Source organism: Rhinolophus ferrumequinum, chromosome 8 (genome assembly GCF_004115265.2).
Source record: "Rhinolophus ferrumequinum isolate MPI-CBG mRhiFer1 chromosome 8, mRhiFer1_v1.p, whole genome shotgun sequence".
NCBI lineage: Eukaryota > Metazoa > Chordata > Mammalia > Chiroptera > Rhinolophidae > Rhinolophus > Rhinolophus ferrumequinum.
In genome coordinates, this window is record NC_046291.1 from 37,214,029 (window position 1) to 37,235,145 (window position 21,117).

The following is a 21,117-nucleotide window of genomic DNA, read 5'->3' on the forward strand; positions in this document are numbered from 1 at the left end:
CTGTAAGATTTCATTTAAGGAAATTGTAAAGCAGAGTTTCATGGCTACTTCAGCCTATTCAAATTCTGCAGGCATCAGCACGGAAGTTTATGTATGTGTTTTAAAAGTTCCAATGGCAGAGATTAACTGATGATTATTTTCTGAGTTTTCTCTTTTTATTTTTTACCCACTGCTCAGTCTTTTGAATTATTTTCTATTCTGTGTTTCTTTTCATCTCAAGTAGAAAACCGAAGGAACTTCCCTGGAAGAAAACAATTTAGTTTTGCCAACTTGTACTTTGCCTACCTAGCAATTCTTCCACTTTGTGTTTTATTTATAATGTAACGACACTATTGATGTGACATATTTTTATTTCTCTCTTCCTTTAGGTGTGTGTGCAACATTGACTGTTCTCAAACCAACTTCAATCCCCTCTGTGCTTCTGATGGGAAATCTTATGATAATGCATGTCAGATCAAAGAAGCATCGTGTCAGAAACAGGAGAAAATTGAAGTCATGTCGTTGGGCCGATGTCAAGGTAATGTTCATATCAAAATTCATTTCAAAGAATGTTTTTAGTCTTTGTGTAGAAAAGTGAAGATAACTTCTTATTTGGCAGCTACTTCATTTCCGAAAGGCAGTTTTGATTTATAAAGGATAGTAGAGTCTACTGTAGAATTTGTGTAGATTAAAGGAATTTGAGGGCCTATTGGCAACAGTCCATATCTTTTTCTATATAATGGGACTGTATCTTCACAATGCCATAAACACAGAAGCCAATATTCAGAAGATAGAAGACATTCTCCTTGCAGAGGAAAAAAGAAGGTCAAAATCATTTTAGCAAGGACTCTAAGGATTTATTACACAACCTTGAAATTAAAAGTAAATCATACCATTTTATGTATTGAGTCAGTAGAAATATTTTAAGTACATTTTTTAAAAGCAGGATGTACCAGAATTTTCTATTTTGTTTCTTGTGCAGAAATATCCTCTTGGTTTTTGACTTGTCATTTCTTTACCCAACTTACCTTAGTTAAAATTGTAAACATTCTCTTTGCCCTAAACTTTAGAAAACTGGTATCATTCTATTATTCAAACTGAAATTGACATTGTAAATCTGTCTTTGTATAGAGGTTGCTTAGAACTATATTGTAAAAATTCCTTAATTGCAATGAAGATACTGTTGGAGGGGTAATATAAGTTTGACATTAGATATTAGGAAATAGTTCATCAATCTTTATTGTTGATTTTTAACACAGATAACACAACTACAACTACTAAATCTGAAGATGGGCATTACGCAAGAACAGATTATGCAGGTATGTCATATTTTCTACTACAAAATATGAGCATTTCTATAGAATAGTCCTAAGGATTCATTGTTTACTATTGATCCTAAGTTGAACCTCGCAAGACCTCTGTTATGTGCTGATCCTCTCTTGCTCAGTTCAGACTTTCAATAGGCAAGAATGAAGTTTTTTGAAGGTAATAAGAATTTTTATTTTCTTTTGCCAGAGTTAAAGCAATTGTCAAAAATGTCAGTAAGGTATAATTAACTTGTTTTGACAGTGCAAATGGTACAAATGACAAAACATTTATCAAATTAATGGGCATCAGTGGAAATTAATGCAATTTTTGGCAGTATGTTGTAATAAATGCAAATGTTCTTGTTTGAATTTTCATAAAAGTCAACAATAAAAATGTTTGCTAGTCTCTAAAAAAGCTGGAAAGAAGGGACAGCTATAAATAGTAATACAAGATGTCTCTATTTAGATGGAAAGTTAAAAAGGAATATATAATTTATTTTTAAAATAATAAATTTCTTTAATTTGCTTAAAAACTAAAATGTAGTTTCTGACACCTCCAAAATTATAAAGCATTTTATGTAAAAATGTAAGTCTTATTTAGCAATTATAGAACATTATTTTGAGAAATATTTCTATGTGATATTATTTTCATAGGATTTGAAATAATTTATGAGTATGCAAATGGTATTTAAACAGATTCTTAAATTTTATACAAAATTGAGGATAAAAATGTATAAACAAAACCATTGAAGTTGATAATAATATGTGAGGTTTTTTTACAGTTTTCTATTTAGCTATTAAGTAGCATTTGTAACTAGATTTATGGCTAATATGCAATCAAAAAAGTTGCTTATCTTTTATAATATGAACTACTATTTATTCTTTTTGAAATTGCATTTCCTGTAGCAATATTTCTAATGGTATATTTTTATAAAGTAAATCTTGATGAAATTGAAAAAAAATTAGTCAGATGTTTTACTTATAGATACTTTAAATCTCTGAGAATTTGGAAATAATAACAGGATTCAGTCCTCTTTTACATTTTACATTTTTACCTTCATGTTTTTCAACATGTAAATAAAACTTTTCGTGTGCTAGAAGCCAGGAATTATCATGGGCAATTATACATGGAAAAACATTAGCTCTATTATGGTATGTATAGCTGTTCCCAGAGTGTCCAGGAGAGATATTAATAGGTGTTCCTTGAAAAGAACAGTTTATGGTCAATACATTTGGGAAGAGCCCAGATAAATAAATGAATTTTTTACCTAGGACTCCTCACAGCTGTTTTGTGCACTATGAAATTGTTTGAGGTATGCATCTTTTATTTATTTATTTTTTTTTTCACTTTTTGTTATGGAGAATTTCTTTCTTTTTTTAGAATTAAGTCCCAATTTTTATTTTTTAATGTTTTCTTTCTTATTTTTTTTAAAATATTTCAATTAGAGTTGACACAGAATATTATATTAGTTGCAGGTGTACAACATAATAATTAGACATTTAGGTAACTTAAAAAGTGTTCACCCCAATAAATCTCGTACTAAAATAAATGCACAAACAAAATGGAAACAAACTCATAGATACAGAGAACACTTGAGGGTTTCTAGATAGGAGAAGTCTGGGGGGTGGGATGAAAAAGGGGAGGGAATTAAGATGTACAAATTGCCATTTATAAAAACAGTCACAAGAATATAAAGTACAGCATAAGGAATATAGTCAATAACACTGTAATGAGAATTTCTAATTAACACAAAACACATGCAAATGTAGGTTGGATAGTACAATGAACTGACATGTACTAATCCCTCAAGCTCAATACCATCAGCCCATGGCTAACCTAGCCTTTTCCCACCCTCATCCTCTTTTTCCACCTTCAAAATGTGTGGAAATAAATGCCAGAAATTGCATTATTTCATTTACAAATACTTTAACCTGCATCTCTAAAAGATCAACCCTTTTTTAACAATATTACTATGTCATTATATCACATAAAATAATTATGAATACATCTTTATAATGCATAGCTTTTATCAAACTTATTTGATGAAGAATACATTTTTTGTGGCAAGTTTTACAGTGCTAGTGTTCCCAAGAATGCACTTTAGAATATGCGGATCCACCGGAAAATATTAAAAGTAATAAAAAATATTAGAAAATAAAGTTCTGAAGCTAATAATACATATTTTATATTTTAAATGAAATCAAACTTAAATTCTATATTTTCATTATAAACAATGACTACATCTTGATAGTATTATAAGCCACTATCTGGTGCATTTAATTTTACTATAGCCTAAAATATTTCTAGATTTTGTAAAGATCTCTTTCATTCAAGGAGTATCTTTTGTACTGTGCTTAAAATAACTTTATATTTGTTTTGCAAATTAATTCATTTGGAAAAGAGTCTTCAAAACTTTAATAGTCTATGGACATTTTCTCCATTGAAACTTCCATCATTGGATTCACAGGAAAATCAAATCTCTCCCTGAGAATTGTGTCCCTGAAACAAATAACCCTTCAAGTTGATATGTGTCAATATGCAAGTATATGTGTATTTATAAAATTGTACCAATAAATATCATAATGGAGTTTACCACTCTCTCAAAATCACCCATATTGCATATCAGTCTGTCCATTTTCAAAGAGTTTGGGAGGAAGGGTTAAATTTTTACTCAAAAAAAAATTTCATATTTGAGTTTAGTTTCAAACAGATAATCTCTGATCTTCAGTTTCAATGCTTTTAATTGACATTACGTATTTTCTATCTTACCACATTATTGAACGTGGGAAGAAAAGATAATTTGTTTTTAAATACATGCAAATGAAAACTATTTAGACACTTAGTGTTATTTAAGGTCTTCTAGTTTGACATCAGATTTATCTAGTTAATCCCAAAGAAAAACTTTTAAGGTAAAAGCAAAATTTAAAAATGCATGTTTGTTGAGGTTCAAATTTAAGACAGGAACTAAAATATCAATTGAAGCTTCCAATTCCTAATTAAACATTGTTTGCGTACTTTATAATGCCCTTTGAATTTAATTTAGATGTCTTTATTTTCATTGATGATCTTATTAAAATACAATGTATACCCTTCTTTAGACATAATTTAAATAATAGTTATGTTCCTCAATATTTCCAAGCTTCCTGAAAAAAAAAAGTGTTTTCATTTTTCTGAACTTTAGAACTCAAACTTTGGAAAAAGGAAAAGGAACCCCCTGGAGACTCAGTATGCCATGTCCTCCTTCATTTCCGTTTCACATACTCAAAACTCCCCAAGGAGATAAAACAGGAACTGTGTGACTCACTGTCCTACAAATTTGCTGTGTGCTCTCAGCTAATTTAATGTCACAGTCACTTCCTTTGTTAGACAAACTTCATGAACTCTCCCACCAGAGGGAAGTACCGATCCTGTTAACATACTCTCATTTTTTCCTTATGTCATTAACACTAGAGGTTAAACACCTTTAGCAATGTGCCCCCACACTATTTTTTTCCTTTGAGCCTTCTTTAAAGTTATTAATACAAGAACACACATTTCCGCTTACGAATATGGAACTATATTTTAAAGAAAGCCTAAATCTTCAATATGCTCTCTTATTTTTAATATTATTTGAAAGAAAGAGACTCCAGTAAAGACCCACAGAGGTTGATTTACAAAACAAGACTACGTGTGGTGGAGTAGACTGTGAGGAAATTAAGCAGAGCTGTGAATTCCATGGTCCTCATAAGCACACAATTGCTCCCCATACCAGGAAACCAAAGAATTTGCCGGTTCATCCCAGTCAGCCTTACTTTCTGGTTGTGTCTGATTTGGGTCTCTATTCTGCCCTGCTCCTTTAATGAGAACCGAGGAATTAGTCCTAAATTAAGACGTTTGGATCTCTTTGTTTCAAGGCAAAGTGACAGGATCTCTGTCTGATAAGCTAAACAGGCCACTTAATGTTATTCTCACCTTCATAGTTCCAAGATTTGGGCTTAAATTTAGGTCTTTCTCTTCACTTGCAGAAAGGTTCAGAGAACACAATTTTATAAAACCACAAATCTAGGGCTTTTAGGGATTTTCATTGTTAATATTAAACTTTCCTTGTGAAAGTTTTAAAATGGCAGATGTTTTACATCTTTTAACATTTACAACATTTTCTTGAAAAAACATGTATTCCATGTGTTGTAATAAAAAAAAAGTGAAGTTCAGCTATTTTGTTTTTCTTCATCTGGTATGTGTACTTTCTGATTGTGTTGTTTTTCTAAGAGTCTGGTCATGCTTCAGAAGCATGGCTACATATTTTTCCAAAGCAAGTGTACTTAATTTCAGAAGTTGTTAGGGAAAAAAAAAAAACAAAAAACATGATGTTAATTATTTTGTCTTTTATCATATAGAAAACAAAATATTTTTATGACATTCTGTCCCGATTTTCAAAATGATTTTCAGTGGCTTATAATTAAAATATATTTAATAAGATTATTTAAAGAGAAACTGGAAACATAAAAAATAGAACTGCTGAAGATAATAAATATATCAAAAACAGACTATTACAGTTACTGCATGTATCTCTACCCTTCCTTTTGACCAATGTAAAAAGAAAACTTAGAGTTGAATCAATTATTCCAAAAATATTTACAGAGTCCCTGCTATATGCATTCCACTGCCCAGGGCTTTACAAAAGTGAACACATCTACCTAGGTCTCTGCTAAAATGGAACTTAGATTTCCATTGTCTGATAAAAATAAATAATCAGTTCAGAGGCCAAAGACAAAGTTTCTCTAGTGCTAAATTCTAAAAGAAATATTTAGTGTAGATCTTTTTATGTCATTGCCAGAAAACATAGAGGAGTATCTTCAACAGTGATTTTTATAAAATATGCTAAGAAGCTCATCATATGGCTGGGAATTTATTAAATCACTTTTTGATAACATTTTAGAGCATAGCATTAAAATATGTATAACTCAATGATAGTGTTTGTAAGGCAGACTAAAGTAATGAGTTGCATTTACGTGTATTTCCAAACTGGAAAAAAATAACACAGAATACTGAGGGAAATGTCTGTGAGGGAGAGTTTATCTTCCTCATGTATGTAAAGGTTCAACAGGAACTGGGTAACAGAACAGTCAGAAAGCCCGAGTAAAGATTTAAAAATATGTTAGGTTATAGTATGTATTTGGGGAACAGAAATTTCCCATTTTTGGTGGCTGTTAGTGAGTAAAGTGAGCCCTGAGTCATCTCCATCCTTGGGAGAAAGCCAGGGTCTCCCCGCCTCTGAATCTAGGTACAGGCATGCAGAGAGGCCATATGTCTACCTATTGCACATTACACTGTGGCTGTTCATCATTTTTTGTAACATTTAGGGAGGATTAATTTTTATGTTCTCTTTAGAAACATCTTCTTCTCTTTAAGCAATAATTTAGATATTAATCTCAGGCCTGAAATATGGAAGAAAGATATCAGAAATACACATTTAAACCAAATTATATCCATCCTATTATTATTCCATCAACCCATTTTTCTACACTAAGAGGAAACTGACATCTTGAAAGGGTATCTAGTTTAAGTGAATTGTCATAATAACTTGTTCTCTGTAGAAACCACTGCAATTCCCCAAGGCTTTTCACATGTATAGTCTCCTTCAGTCTTGACAACAGAAATGTGAGGGAGATACATGCATTTGACAGGTGAGAAGTGGAGGTTCAGGGAGATTAAGCAAAAAAGCTATGTGATAGAGCTAAGGTGTAAGCCATCATTGCTGTTTCCAGATTCCAGCAAAGTGTGAACAGTGAGGGATCAGAGGAAAAGTGTCACTACCTAACATTCTTAGATGCTTTGGGATTCACTCTACACCTTGGGAGTTCCAGACTCAAAAATGTTTCACCATGATGGGATGCTCCAAAGAGTTACTCTTCTCTTTGAACTTATGTCTATAACTTACAAGCATCTTACAAGGGCTATATAATTTGGTTTTAATACTCTCTTCTTCTGTTTCCTAGTTCCCCATGTAAACAAGAGAAGCCAAAGAGAGCAGTGTTTACTACCAAGTAATCCTACATTAATAGAAAAATGTGTGTGTGTAATACTTTGCAGTTTTGCAAAGATCCATTCACATTCCCTGATTTGCTCTAATGTCAATCCAATAAAACAGGGTTACGAATACTAGAGGAAATAAAATTGAGGCTAAAAGAAGCTAAGTGGTTGACCCGGAACTGGACGCAGTATTTTGACATATTGACCATCCACCCATGCAAATGAGGCACTTGCTTGATGTATCTACTATTTGCCTTGATTGTTCTTCCACTACACATGCATAGACATGAATATCAAGTGATTATATACCATATTTATAACATGAATTAATTCAGTCATGTGGCAAAAATATGCATTTAAAATGGAGGCTTTTTCCATTTGCTCACGAGCCCAAGGAGCACTTCACCGGAAAGCATGTTATGTCTAGGCCAATAATTTGATCTGTAGGAAATAAATAAATAGCAGCAAATGCAGGCAGCAGCTTGTAGCACAAATATTGGCATCAACAGTGAAATAAATAAAAATGTTTGCCCGGGCTATTACAGTGCCACCAGACTAGTAGAATATTTAAGCTCAGGCAATGAATTAAGATGTCAAGATTTTCTCAAGATTTCTGAGGGAAAGTGTCTCAATTCAAGTATTTTCCCCTCTGGGATTACATTAGAGTGCTGCAAAATTCATAAAGCTTTCTATGAACTCTAACTCACAATTTTTCCTGCTCTCTTGAACTTCTGTGCTTTCATTGCTTTCCATAAAATCATGTAGCTAGTCATCTGTACTATTATGTTATGTTCGTGGTTATAGATAAACACAGAAATAGTATTTGCAATACAGATGAAGGTTTTCTACTGAAGAGTTGCCTTGGGCCTGGTAGACACTCTGGAAAACTTTGTGTTTTATGCCCCAGTTCATAAATGCATCCTGCATCATTTATGTGCACTTCTTCCTATTGAAATTGCTCCTTTCTGAAACAAATTGTTCACCTTGAGATGTTACTTATCTATCTTTCTCTTCCATAAAGCTGTGGCAGCCCGTGGTTAAACCCACTAAAAATCAGACAGGGCTGAGTTTAAACATTGGCCATGCTTTTACTCATTGTTTAACTTTGAGCTAATTAGTTGACCTTTCTGAGCCTCAGTTTCTTCATCTGTTCAATGGAGATAAGCCTATTTTCATAGGGTTGAAGTTTGAATTAAAAGACATCATGTAAGGCATTAGCAAGCAACTAGTAAGCTAGCTATTGTTATTACTTTCCTTTTGGTCTGACAATGGGAAATTTATTTTTATGGGAAGTATAACAGATTGTATGGGATAGAGTCTGTTCATGTGATATGTTTCAGAGTTTTTATACATATATTATCATTTTTGAACTCATACAATTATAAGAGGTTTATTTTTTTTTCCTACATAAGCTGTATAATAACTTATTGCAAGAGACTTTAATTGACTTAAATCATTTTTAAAGAAATATTTATTGAGCACCTACCATTTATAAATCTTTAGCACATTTATGTCTAAATGTTCACATGGCCAATTTTCAGTTTTCTTCCAGTCAATATAATTTTATATATGGTATACTTTGATCACTTTAAAATAATATGATCGCCAGATTATTACACCGAGATTCAAATAGAATTTTAATGAGAGGACATACCATTTGACAGAACTGCTTGATATTAGTTATATTTCTTTTCTATTTGACCTTTAAAATTAGTCATTTACACCCCAGGGTATATGCTTGAAGGGCCTACACATTCATTACTTAAGAGAAACCTATGTAAAGAGTGACCATACAGATGGGGAGGTGTCAAACAAAAATGTGGTATACATAAGAATTTATTTCAGTTTATGCAAAAAATCATTTTCACTCAGAAAAGTTAATGTTTACACATCATCAATCATCACTCACACACACCTTAAAGAGGCACAAATCAGAACAAATGTTTTCAACAAACACTAATCATCAAGGAAACAGAAGTCTACTAAGCATAGGAGGCAGAGGAAAAGGTGTTTGAGCTCAAACATATACATATCACTAGTGACAGTCACATAATTTTCCACCTTCATTTACCTTTTTTACCTAAAGCATGTTATTTGCAGTCCTAGGAAAAGTAGTGTAAGTATGGGTAGAATGTGTGAAACTCAAAGAAGAGTAGGATATGTCCAAATGCTCTGCAGAATTTCAAGACACACTGTTTTCCATAAAACTAATAAATAGAATCCAACCTGTTTCAAAAAACTAAAATATCCAGAGCATTTTGACTTGCTGCTTCTGTTAATTAGTCTGACATGCCCCAAACCTATGAACCTACATTATCATGAACATGAAAAATTCAGTTTTCATATCTTGATTATTTGAAACTGTGTACAAACGTAATGAACTAAAAATATTTTTAAATATCTGTGAAACTAAAAATCTGTCAGAAAAATTGCATTTCTAAACACTGTTACCTGTTTCATGGGTCATAGCTTATTCTCTTTAGTTTCTGTTTGCTCATGAACACACGAAAAATGCTCAGACTTTAGTTTGAACTCAAATGTCATCAGGAGAAACCTAACTTAGGAGCCAAAGTCCAGGCATAGCAATGTATGGAAATCAGTTCAAAGGCTCGAGGGAAGTGGTGGTCCAGTGACATAAAAATAGCAATGAGGACCAAGGAGAACAGCACCCAACCCCATTTCTGAGTCCTGAGATATAGGGGAGGAGGGTGGAGAACACAGCTGAAGAGATTGGTGTTCTCAGGGGAAGTCAGTGCTTCGGTATGCAAGAAGAGAGATGAGAATTTCAGTGAAGCATCTGAGAATAGAGGGGCAAGTACTGTTTATAGAGCCCAGTCCCAGGTGAGCTCTGGGGTGTGGTTGAAAACTGGGGGCAGAGAGATGCGTTTAGTAAAGGGCAGAGAACCAATATTGCGGAGAGGATCATTCGGTGGAGATGAACAACTGGGACAGGACAGGGTGAGAAATAGATATTGACCAAATTCATGATAAGATAAAAGTTCTTGGATTTGTAGGCTCAGAAACATACATTCTCAACACACCAAGAGTAATCTGTTACTCAGCAGTGAACTCAAATTAACCAAATTCACTGTCTGCGTATTGGTTTGCAACAAGGAAGAGTTACCTAGAGGACTTGCATCCTCTGACAAGTGCGTTCTCTTCTTCGAGTTGAATTCTCTGAGAAGCTAAGTTACACTGAGTTCACTAAGTGAGCCTGAATATGGCATATTTTCTTTAGTTGTTTAAAGCATCAAGCTAAGATAGCATGATGTAAATGTCCCCAAAATAGGGACACTCCTGCCCTCAATTGAGTATAGATAAGAAGTGCCTTTGGCCAGGACCTCCTCCCCCATGGTCAGAGCCTCCACTAACAAGATTGGCCTGTGTGACTCTCCTTTGTTGAATTTCCATTCCTGGGTAGTTCTTGACCAATCTACCTGTTTTCCTATATACAGTAAATGTAATCAAGGTAAAGTTGAGGCCTGCTGTCCCAGATGCCATATTATTATGACTCTCAGGCAATCTAGGGCTCTGGAAAAGCACAGGGCAATCCTATTCTCCTTATTCCTGACTTCCTCTGGGGTTTCATTCAATAGCCCTCAAGAAATGACATTATTAGTACAGAGCACTAATATTAACTATATTGGATGGGTAGTACAGAATACTAATATTAACTATATTAGTACAGAATATTAATATTAACTATACTAATATTAACTCTATTGGATGAAAACTGCAAAAATTTTTACACAAAGTTCACTTTGAAGTTCATTCTTTAACATATAATCCAATAAAAGTTCGACCAGTAACAGAGAAAAATGAACAAATCTTGGAAAGCAAGTTTAATATTTTTGGTATGTACTAAGGTAATTCTTAGTATTTATGCTAGTGAATATCCTTTATGGTGACGTTGTTAATGTTTCATTTCATAGTGTCTCATTCCGTGCAGAATGAGATGGAAGGTTCTGCAGAGTTGTGAATGCACTATCAATGTTTGATAATGTTGAATAATATTTCTACTAAATTATGGCCAATAAAACAAATTCACTGCTTTTAATCTTCTCAAACATTTTCTAAGATTTAAAGCTGTTTATCTCATACATCAGAAAGTCCTCCCCCAAGAATATTTTATTTAAAGAATTCATTTAATAGTGGAGATAAATGGCTGCTTAACTAAGAAAAGGTTAAATAAATTTTTAAAATATCATGCAGAGAATGAAGCACCCAAACAAGCTCCATTTGTCCTCCAGAAATTAAGCATTCCAGAAAGATGATGTTATTAGTCTACAGAGTTTAAACCAACAAGCAATTAGTGTTTTGTCAGGCAGTCCACATCCAAATTCACTTCTGCAGATTGACTGTTCATGTACTGTCACAATTATTCCATAAATCTTGCACCAGAGGTTTTTTTCCTATTTATTTTTCTGTTACTTAAAGAGCCCCAGGGAAGCTGAAGGTTCCCGGTTGCTTGCAATAATCTCTGAGCAAATCCCACTCCTACCCCCAAACCCCTAGTCACTCACTCTTCCCCACGGCTGGCATCTATGCCTTTGTTTCTGATTTTCAATGAAATGTCACTATGGAACCATGAGGAAGAGAAATAAGCAATCCAGAGAAAATCATCATAAGGTAGTTTTAATAAAATGTGTACATTGTCTTCTATGTAGAACATATACGAGTATAATACCCTGTCAACAATGATAGGTGACCATTAACTGTCATTTATCTAAGTAGATTATCAGGACTATATTCTAACATTCAAGCCAGCTGCTTTCTGCAATTTAGCATGGTTCTCGACTGTTTACCTTAGCCGTGAATTGGTATGTGCTTAGAAAGCACAGCTAATCCTAACGCTATCCTCAGACAATCATTGTTATCTTCATTATAATCATGATTATCAACATCATCATCATAATATCAGAAAAACAATACCATTGGAATAAGATCACTTAGTTCCTTCCAAAATCAACTCGAAATTATATGTGTTATCTTTGTTTTGAGTTCTCTACGAGACTATTCTCCAATCATACGGGTAGTCATACTTATTTCTTAATTTCATTTGAATTTCAGAGGCAATGTCTTACAAATAGCATTTTGTAGGAGAAACAGCCTGGAATAGGAATGTAGAAACTTTTGACTTAGTCTCATCTCTATTCTAAGCTAATTCATTGGAATTTAAATAGGTGTTTAGTCTCAAAGCACCCAGGTTTTCTGGTCAGTAAAATTTGTAAAAAAGATTAGATTATAATGACATCTTTCTGGATGTAGGATTCTATAATCAAGAATATAACTTTAGTTCATAAATCATGAACTTGAAGGAACGTGGTAGACCATTACCTATGGCAGCAATTCTCAACGGGGGCAATATTTGGCAAAGTCTGGAGACATTTTTGATTGTCTGAGAGACAGGGGGTGCTACTTTCATCTAGTGCATGAAGGCCCGGGATGCCACTAAACATCCTACAATGCACATTGACAGGTCCCCACGACAAAGAATTATCCAGTTGAAATGCCAGTAATGCCAGGATTTGGATATCCTACTTTGTGGTGTTAGACGTTAGGAAATTCTGTATGTATATTATGAGTGTTCTAGAAATTATAAAGTCCAGAGCTGGGCTCCCTAACCATTTCTCAATTCTATTGTACCTTCAAAGGAGATACAGTCTCAGATGGAGAACCATTGGCTTAGGCCAAGTTTTTTGTTTGTTTGTTTGTTTGTTTGTTTGTTTGTTTGTTTTCATCTCACTGCTTCAATATCTTTCCATCCCTCTGTCCCTCCCTCCCTCTCTCCCTTCCTCTCTCCTTTTTAAAATAATGGTTGTCCCACGAATAGAAATGTCCTTTAAGATTTCACAAATAAGAAGGAATATCTGTTTCTGAAAAGCTTATCAAAGTGATAAAAATTCTTATAACAAAAAAGGAAGATACACTCTTAGTTGTCATAAGTTATTGAGAAAATTCTCGTAGGCATAATTGTGTCTCCTATTCAGCCTTCCTAACAAGTATTCTAATAACTTTGGACCCTGCTTTGTTTCTGTTCAAAGCTGTGTCATCTTTTTGTTCATATTAGTTACTCCTTCCACATTTTGACTAAATTGCTGAACCAAACACTGCCTGTTTGAAAGATTTTTAATGATGTTCTTTGAGGAGAGCAACAGCAACCATTTCAAAGGTTCTTTTTATTATGTGGCACTTCCACAGTATAAATCTTTGTATATCGGATTCATAGGAATATACTTTAAACGAACTGGCTAAATCCTATTAAAGTGTCCAACAGTAATTCTTAAGACTGAAATTGTGTCTGTCATGAAAAAAAAAATGCTTGATACAGAATTTGAACTCAAGTATTTACGGAAAACGTCCTAGTTCAAACAGAAGGGGAACCCAAAGATGTCTGTTAAATGGCAGCTTAGTGCTCCCTAGACTGTGCCACATTCCTTAAGGAAGGACACCAATGTGCCATCCTGTTTAGTGGCACCCAGACACAGATCCTCCTTAGAACAGGGAATAAACCTTGCTGCATCGGTTTGCTGTCATACCTCGTGAAATAAAGTTATTGGTTTTGTAACAAGGACAATGAGGATATTTGTTTAAAAAGACAACTTGAAAAAATAGCAAAGACAACAGGAAATGATAAATGAGCCCGTCTTGGCTACAATAATTACTTTAGTATTGAAACAAATGAATAAGTTTCACAGCAATGCTATTTTCTGTCTTGGATTATACTGCTATCTGTTCATACAGTATGTAGATCAGTTGCCTTTCTACTGGCACAAAAACAATATCAAAGTAGGTGGCATTGGTAAATAAACCATCTGAGAGATCTGTGTTAATTTTTGAGAGAATTATGATGTCCTTTTTGGAAATAGACTATCTCTGAAAGGTGAGACAACTTTTTTCCTCTACACTAGTTTTATGCCAAAAGTTAGTCTTTGAAGTAAATATTTCCGGTACACACAAATGAAATAACATACGAGTATCTATAATCCATTTATTAAATGTTATTCTGTATATGGTTTGTTAATTCCCTACTGAATTGTTTTGATTTTATGGAAAACACTGAACAGGTTATCAAAAGACCTAAATGCTAAACCTAGCTGCTCAATTTACAAATGCTACATAATCTTGAAAAGTTTCCTAACCTCTCTGAGAATCTTTAAAATGAGTATTATATCTTTTCTGTCTTTCTCACATTTTGGAAATGGAAGCTCTTTGTGAGACGTGACTCACTGTTCAATTATAAGGAATTATTATTGTTCTAAATTTAGAATTGGCCTAAATTTAGATGCTTCATATTCTAACATGTTTTCCATGTTGTCATCAAAGTTTTGAATATTTTCCAGATTGAAATAATTATTAATTTAGATAGCATAACTTGATCTAATTTTAACAAAATTCAAACTGAAGATTTTTAGCTTCTTGATTTTCATTTTCCTGTTTCTATGTATGGGCATATTACTTGGAGCATATAAAAAAAATAGATGACCAGACTGTTGGACTCACTCTTACCTTGACTAGGCATAAAGCTTCGAATGCATGGCCCCAGTACTTCCCTTCCCTGCTGATTGGCTTAAGTCTTATTCAAGCTCCATTTTTTAAGAGCAAAAGAGCTATTTAGGGCAACCATTCATATTGCTACAATGAATTTTTTTTTTCCCTCAACATGTTCCTAAGTAATGGAAGAGTTTATTGTACTCAAGATATATAAAATGTTTTGGTATTTGAGTAAAAATTGTATTAGTCTAAGGTAGTATTACTTAGCCGTGTTAAGAAAACTCTAGTACAGAATGTAGCAGCATACCAATGAAAATTATGAGTTAAAAATATTAAGAGCTTATTCCAGATAAGACATGCTCCACATTCCCACATTTTGGTGATGAGTTTGGCCCACTCAGAATCTCATCAATATATATATTCTTGCTTCCAGCAAAGAAGGGATTTTAAATTGTAACTCTTGTTTTCTCTCTGAGAAACAGAAAATAAAGAAATAAATAATCTAGTCACTTGTGTTCATGAAGATTAAATTCTCAACATTCCCCCTCATAGAAATGAGCCTCGGTTCTATATTTAAATTTCTTTGAAGAAATAAAATGCCTGTTTTCTTGATCACCTAGTTAATAACACTCAATATACACAAGAAAATGCTTTCTTTTAATGAACAAAGCTGGTTTTTATTTGGGACATGGTTTTCATGGTTGCCCTTTACCCCTATAAAGTGAAAAAGAAAGGAAACTTTTGTAGTTTATCTTCATAGTTTATATTTACCTTTACTTACCATAATATTTTTAGTAGATGGGCTACTCAGAGGTTAGCAGAATGCACCTACAAACTACTATTAGACTTTGTATTTAATTTTGAACCTTGAAATAACGCAGTTCATTCACTGCTCTACGTGATATTTTAAACCTTAAGAAAACAGTATTATTCTAGGAAAAGAAAATCCCTTTCTCACTAAATTCGACATTTAGAAACAATGTTGAATTGATTTGAATCAGAAAATTGTCTCTGAAAACATGAAATGAATAAAAACATTAGAAAAATGATCTCACCTCTTATTTCCTGCCTTGGTCTTATACTGTTTCTTTTGAGTTGTGCATATTCACCCAAACACTGTGTGTGATGGGATCCATCCCAAAGCCACAGTTCGCTTCACTTCTGGGAGAGCCCAGGCTTACTGTGCTGCACACTTCAGATCTGTGCATGGCTCCTGTGCCCTGGGGTAGAGTCCTGTTAAACAGAAGCCTGTTATAGTCATCCTACCAGGCACTGTCATCTCATATGTCAAGGTCACTTGCATATTTTTAGTACTGTTTCTTCACCCCCAAAAAGAAAATGGTGCTTTCAGGTGAATAAAGCTTTCCTGCCTTACCCTTCAGGCAGAATTCTTACATTCCTTGAGGTGACAAAGGTTCCTATCCCTTTCTGCCCCGAGGAACAACAACAACAACAAAAAACTAAGAGGCATCATTAATCATGCAAACTGTCTACTTCAACAGTGCCAAGAAAACGATCAGTCCCATACCAACCATCAATATTCCTGACACCTGTCTAAAAACTCAGGTCATGCATATCCATCTGCCTTTAGAGAAGTGTCAATGTGCAAACATCCCTTCGCTATTTTTAGGGTCACGTTAAAATTATTCATCACCTGCCTGTCAGTTCATTCAATTTGTCATATTATCTTGATCTACCAATGTCTGTTATTGGTCATTCCCCTTTTGCCTTGTGTTTTTAGAGCATTGGGGGGTAAGATGTTTTTGAAATTGTCATACTGTGTTTCCCTGAAAATAAGACCTAGCCGGACAATCAGCTCTCATGCGTCTTTTGGGGCAAAAATTAACGTAAGACCCGGTCTTATATAATGTAAATTATATAATCTTATTATATAAGACCGGGTCTTACGTTAATTTTTGCCCCAAAAGACGCATGAGAGCTGATTGTCCGTCTATAAGACCGGGTCTTACATTAATTTTTGCCCCAAAAGACGCATGAGAGCTGATTGTCCGGCTAGGTCTTATTTTCGGGGAAACAGGGTATATGTATGAGACAGTGCAATCCTACTATAGGCGAGCATTCTCACCAAGAAATTACTGTGCTCAATGTCCCCTCATGCTTAATGGAAAATGCAATGTTCGGGATGCCTGTGTCTACTGCAAGGTCCACTTCAAACTAATTGCTGGTAAATGAATTCTGGTTTCTAGTGACTTTCATTATAAAAGCCACAATATTTCTATCTTGGGAAATGGTTACAAGAGGTTAAAAACACACCTTACAAATGAAACAATCGTTTTTAAAATTAAAAGTTTAAAGAAAAGTTGTTCCCATAAAACTTTCAATTCCCAAATGCCAAGCAATATTGTGTCCTGGCAAAATTAAAAATTAAATAGAAATTTTGATGCAAAAATATAACTTAGCATCACAAACTTAAACAAACTGACGGTATCAGTTGGTTTATTAGTATTATTCTTAGTATAAAAGTCATCATTCTTAAAGCTATCTTGATGGTCATTAAAATTTTTCACTGGTCTCAAATCATTTTAACATTTTTATTTCACATCTAATGTAATTTTAAAACTAGTATAGCTCTTTCTCTGCCTCCTTGCCTTTTTTTCCCTTTTACCTATTTCCATTATCTTCTGCTAACACCTGTGAAATGGGTTACCGTATCTTTGAATTATAGGCATTTCCAGGCAGGTCACAAAAGCTTAGAGTTGGGACCTAATGCAACCTTGATTCCAGTCACTGTTGTGCATTCATCCCCAGGGAGAACTGTGTTAGGTCCCGCATTTGACCACAATCTCCCTGAGCCTTAATTTTCTTATCTGTAAATTGTAGGTCTTGGGTAGATGATCTCAATGTCTGTTCCAGACAATAATCTCATCCATTACTCTCCACCGTGATGGCATATAAAGCCGCAGACTAAACTGCTCCATCTGTGAGTCTGATGACTTTCCCCCGAATTTGCAGAACTATGTTAAAATCCTGAAAATGATCAGCAAATTCGTGGAGTGTCTCTTCAATATCCTCTTGTTATAGTCAACATCATTGCCTGAGCTCATCAAAATGGTAAATTCTAAGCCTAGAAAGGTGCTAGTTTTTCGTTAGTTTTTTTTTTTTCAGATACTATCAAATGATAAGAGTTTAACTGTGACATTCTTGAAATAAAGTCCTGGTTCTTAGGCTGGTGATATCCAGGACTTCCAAGTGGCAGGTTCAGCAAAACAACCTGAGACCCATGAAACCTACTCATGTGGAAGACGGGGTGCGTTAGAGAGATTGTGATTAGTTAGTTAGTTATGGGTTCAGAGTTTTAATTACTGAGTTTCTTATGAGGTTTGATCAGTCTCTCACTGATAACTGGTAATCTTTGTTTTGACTTTTGAGAAATAAGGAAATTCAGAGGCAAACTACAACAAGCCTCTTTCTAACTTTAAATTCAGAGAGCCAAGTTACTTGAATCAGAACTCTTATACTAAATGATGCTTACTCAAATAACTTTTTTTTACAGCAAATAGAATATAAGGCATGAAGAGTGCTGAAGGAGAAATAAAATAATAGAAAACAGAAAAAATAGATTTATTTTTCATTAACTTTGTGTTGTGCATTAAGTACCTATGCAACATGCTGTCTTATCTGCTCACAACCTTCCTGCAGAGGAGGCATAATCAATCCTTTCTAGACATGAGGAAAGTATAGCTCAGAGATGTTTATGTAATAGAGCAGAGATTCAAGCTGATGGAGTAACTATGACTGGCAATAAGACAAGTCAGGTGTTACAGAGAAGTTGGTGCTTGCATTGGGTTTACCTGATAGAGAAGAGAAAAGAGCATTATAAACATGGTGAACAGCAAAGAGGCTTTGAAGAACAGACATTTTTAGGGAATGACAAATAGTTTGGGATGACTGAAGCACGGGATGAGGAAGGGGAACAAATGAGCTAAAACAGGATAGTGATGTGGAACTTCAATCAGCCTTTTTCCTTATTTGTGAGGAAAGTTGAAATCTACCCTCTCTGCTCAATAAGAGGCCATTGAGGTATCATAAATGATGTTGTATTTTTTCTTTTAAAAAAAATGAACCCTGGCAGCAAAGTAAAAAATAGGCTGGAGAGAGAACGAACACAGGGCAAGACGAGTTAAGAGAACATGGTATCAAACCAAACATAGAACAATGAAGCATGAATGTTGTTGATGGTGGTGGCAGCAAAGAGGAAGAAATGGATTTGGGGTGGATTTAGGAGCTAAAAGTTTACTAAATTTGCTAATTGACTTCAGTTTTTTACCTGTTTTTGTTTGAGGACATTGACATGAAAATGAACATATGGGGCTAGAGTTGTGGGGAGAAGTGGAGATAGAAATACTGATGTGGTAATCCTCAAACAGCGGCTGAGCTTAGGGGTACCAGGGAATGCAGGTAGAGGACAAAGCAAAACAGGCCAAAAATAAATCCCTGGGAAACAGTGGGACCCGTAACAAGGAGCCCTGGAAGCAAATGAAAATTGTTGAAACACTGTTTGCTCCTTTCTTTCCTCCCTCCCTCCTTCTCTCCCTCCCTCCTTCTCTTCCTCCCTCCCTCCCTCCCTTCCTTCCTTCCTTCCTTCCATCTGTCATGTTTCTTAAAACCTTAATGTCAAATAAATGGTCATTTCACTTTCACAGTTGTATTTTAAAATGTCCTTCCTGTTGCAAAACATATTCTTGTATACAGTTATGTCTAAAGCTTACTATTCGTCTTAGGCTTTCTGCGCTCTTAAAGGTGTGCCTGCCTTGTATCTTCCCCTACTAGGACCCTTCATGCCATTCCAGAGAAAGCCTACCTCACCACTCTAATGTCCACCGTGAGACACCTCGTGTATTGTCTCTGCCAATATTATGTTTGATTTTCTTCACAGTGTTGAATGCGAACAATTTTACTTATTCATTCGTGTTTTTTCCCTTTCATTTTGCCTTCTTTTGTTACAATGTAACCTTCATGAGGAATTTTGTCTTATTCCCCACCATAAATTCAGTGCCTGGAAAAAAATGTCTTGGCATATAGTAGACACCCAATAATTACTTGTTGAATAAATAAGACGTGTATCACACTAAAAACCAAATTATATGGATTTTAAAAGAAAGTTCCATGTCAGCTTAATGAACTTTTGTTTTCATAAGAAATTTTGACCATAAAAATTTTTTATTATTTTACAAAACTCTTAGTGAAAAGCCACAAAAACAGAGGTGCCTATTGAGATAGATATATAGATATATAGATATAGATATATACAGTGGGGTAGGCACTACCTGACAGATTGCAGATAACTCCTCCTTTTAGGGAAACACAACTCCCACAGGGACTCCATGAAATGACTGGTAAAAATTGCATAAAATAATTTATTAATTTCCTTTTCCTGTGGTGAATTCCATAGTCACAATTGGAAAAGAGCAAATGGCCTATTGTAAAAAGAATACCTGGGCACCTGGTCCATATAAAATGTGTGTGTGTCTGTGTGTGTGTGTATACATTTTTATCCCTAAAAAGATAGATTTCAGTGTAAGGGTTTTATTCTTTATCTCTACTGGTCATTTAAAAACATTTTAAGGAAGGATCTGTTTAGAAAATATAATTCTAAACATTGCTTTGGAGGTAATAGCAGAGACTGTTTACTGAAAGGGGAAGAAAGAGACCTTCATATGCAAATGTATGGCATTTGAAAATGTCATATAGCTACATCTACATATAAATAAGTTGCTCTCTGAATTCCAGGGAAGAGAGACTTTATACAGCATTAGCTGATTTCTATATCAAAATAAACTGATAGAATAGCAGTGAGTCAAGACATGGAAGAACACAGTTTCACTACCTCTTAATACAGTAGTGGCATTGCATTAAGGTCAAAGACCACCTGACTGAAATGCAAACCAATAAGAAGTCAAATCCCACAGTATTTGAATGGCAATAGAAAAGAACCAGCTAAAAGAAAAGGGATTCACAGATTTAAAAAAAAACAAAAAACTTTTTATCAAGTATTGACTTCCTTCTAAATATTGGCATCCATGGAAATCAAGGGCCTTGTAATGTCTTCTATACTTAACTTCTATGTCAGAATTGTTTTTGTTTGTTTGTTTGTTTTTTCTGTGAGGTTCTGAAGGCTTGACTAAAAGAGCAAAGACTATTTTTTACCTCTTTCCTATTTCATATTTGTTCCATTGCCTTGTATTGGTACAAGATGGTCATTTTGGGACAATTCCTCTGGTAGACCACAATATGCAAACTACCAGACGGGGATAAATAACTCCTCTCTATTAAAGGAATTGTCCTTCCAAGACATTTGGGTGC

At 34.4% G+C, this 21,117-nt stretch overlaps 1 protein-coding gene across 2 annotated transcripts in view; it reads left to right on the plus strand.

The window, feature by feature from the left end:
- Positions 1-21,117, plus strand: part of TMEFF2 (transmembrane protein with EGF like and two follistatin like domains 2) — a 231,365-nt gene that overhangs the window by 182,308 nt on the left and 27,940 nt on the right. For both annotated transcript variants that reach the window (XM_033111301.1, XM_033111300.1), the window contains exons 6-7: positions 369-517; positions 1,239-1,298. In XM_033111301.1, the coding sequence (XP_032967192.1) occupies positions 369-517; positions 1,239-1,298 (209 nt within the window). The remainder of the gene's footprint in view (positions 1-368; positions 518-1,238; positions 1,299-21,117) is intronic.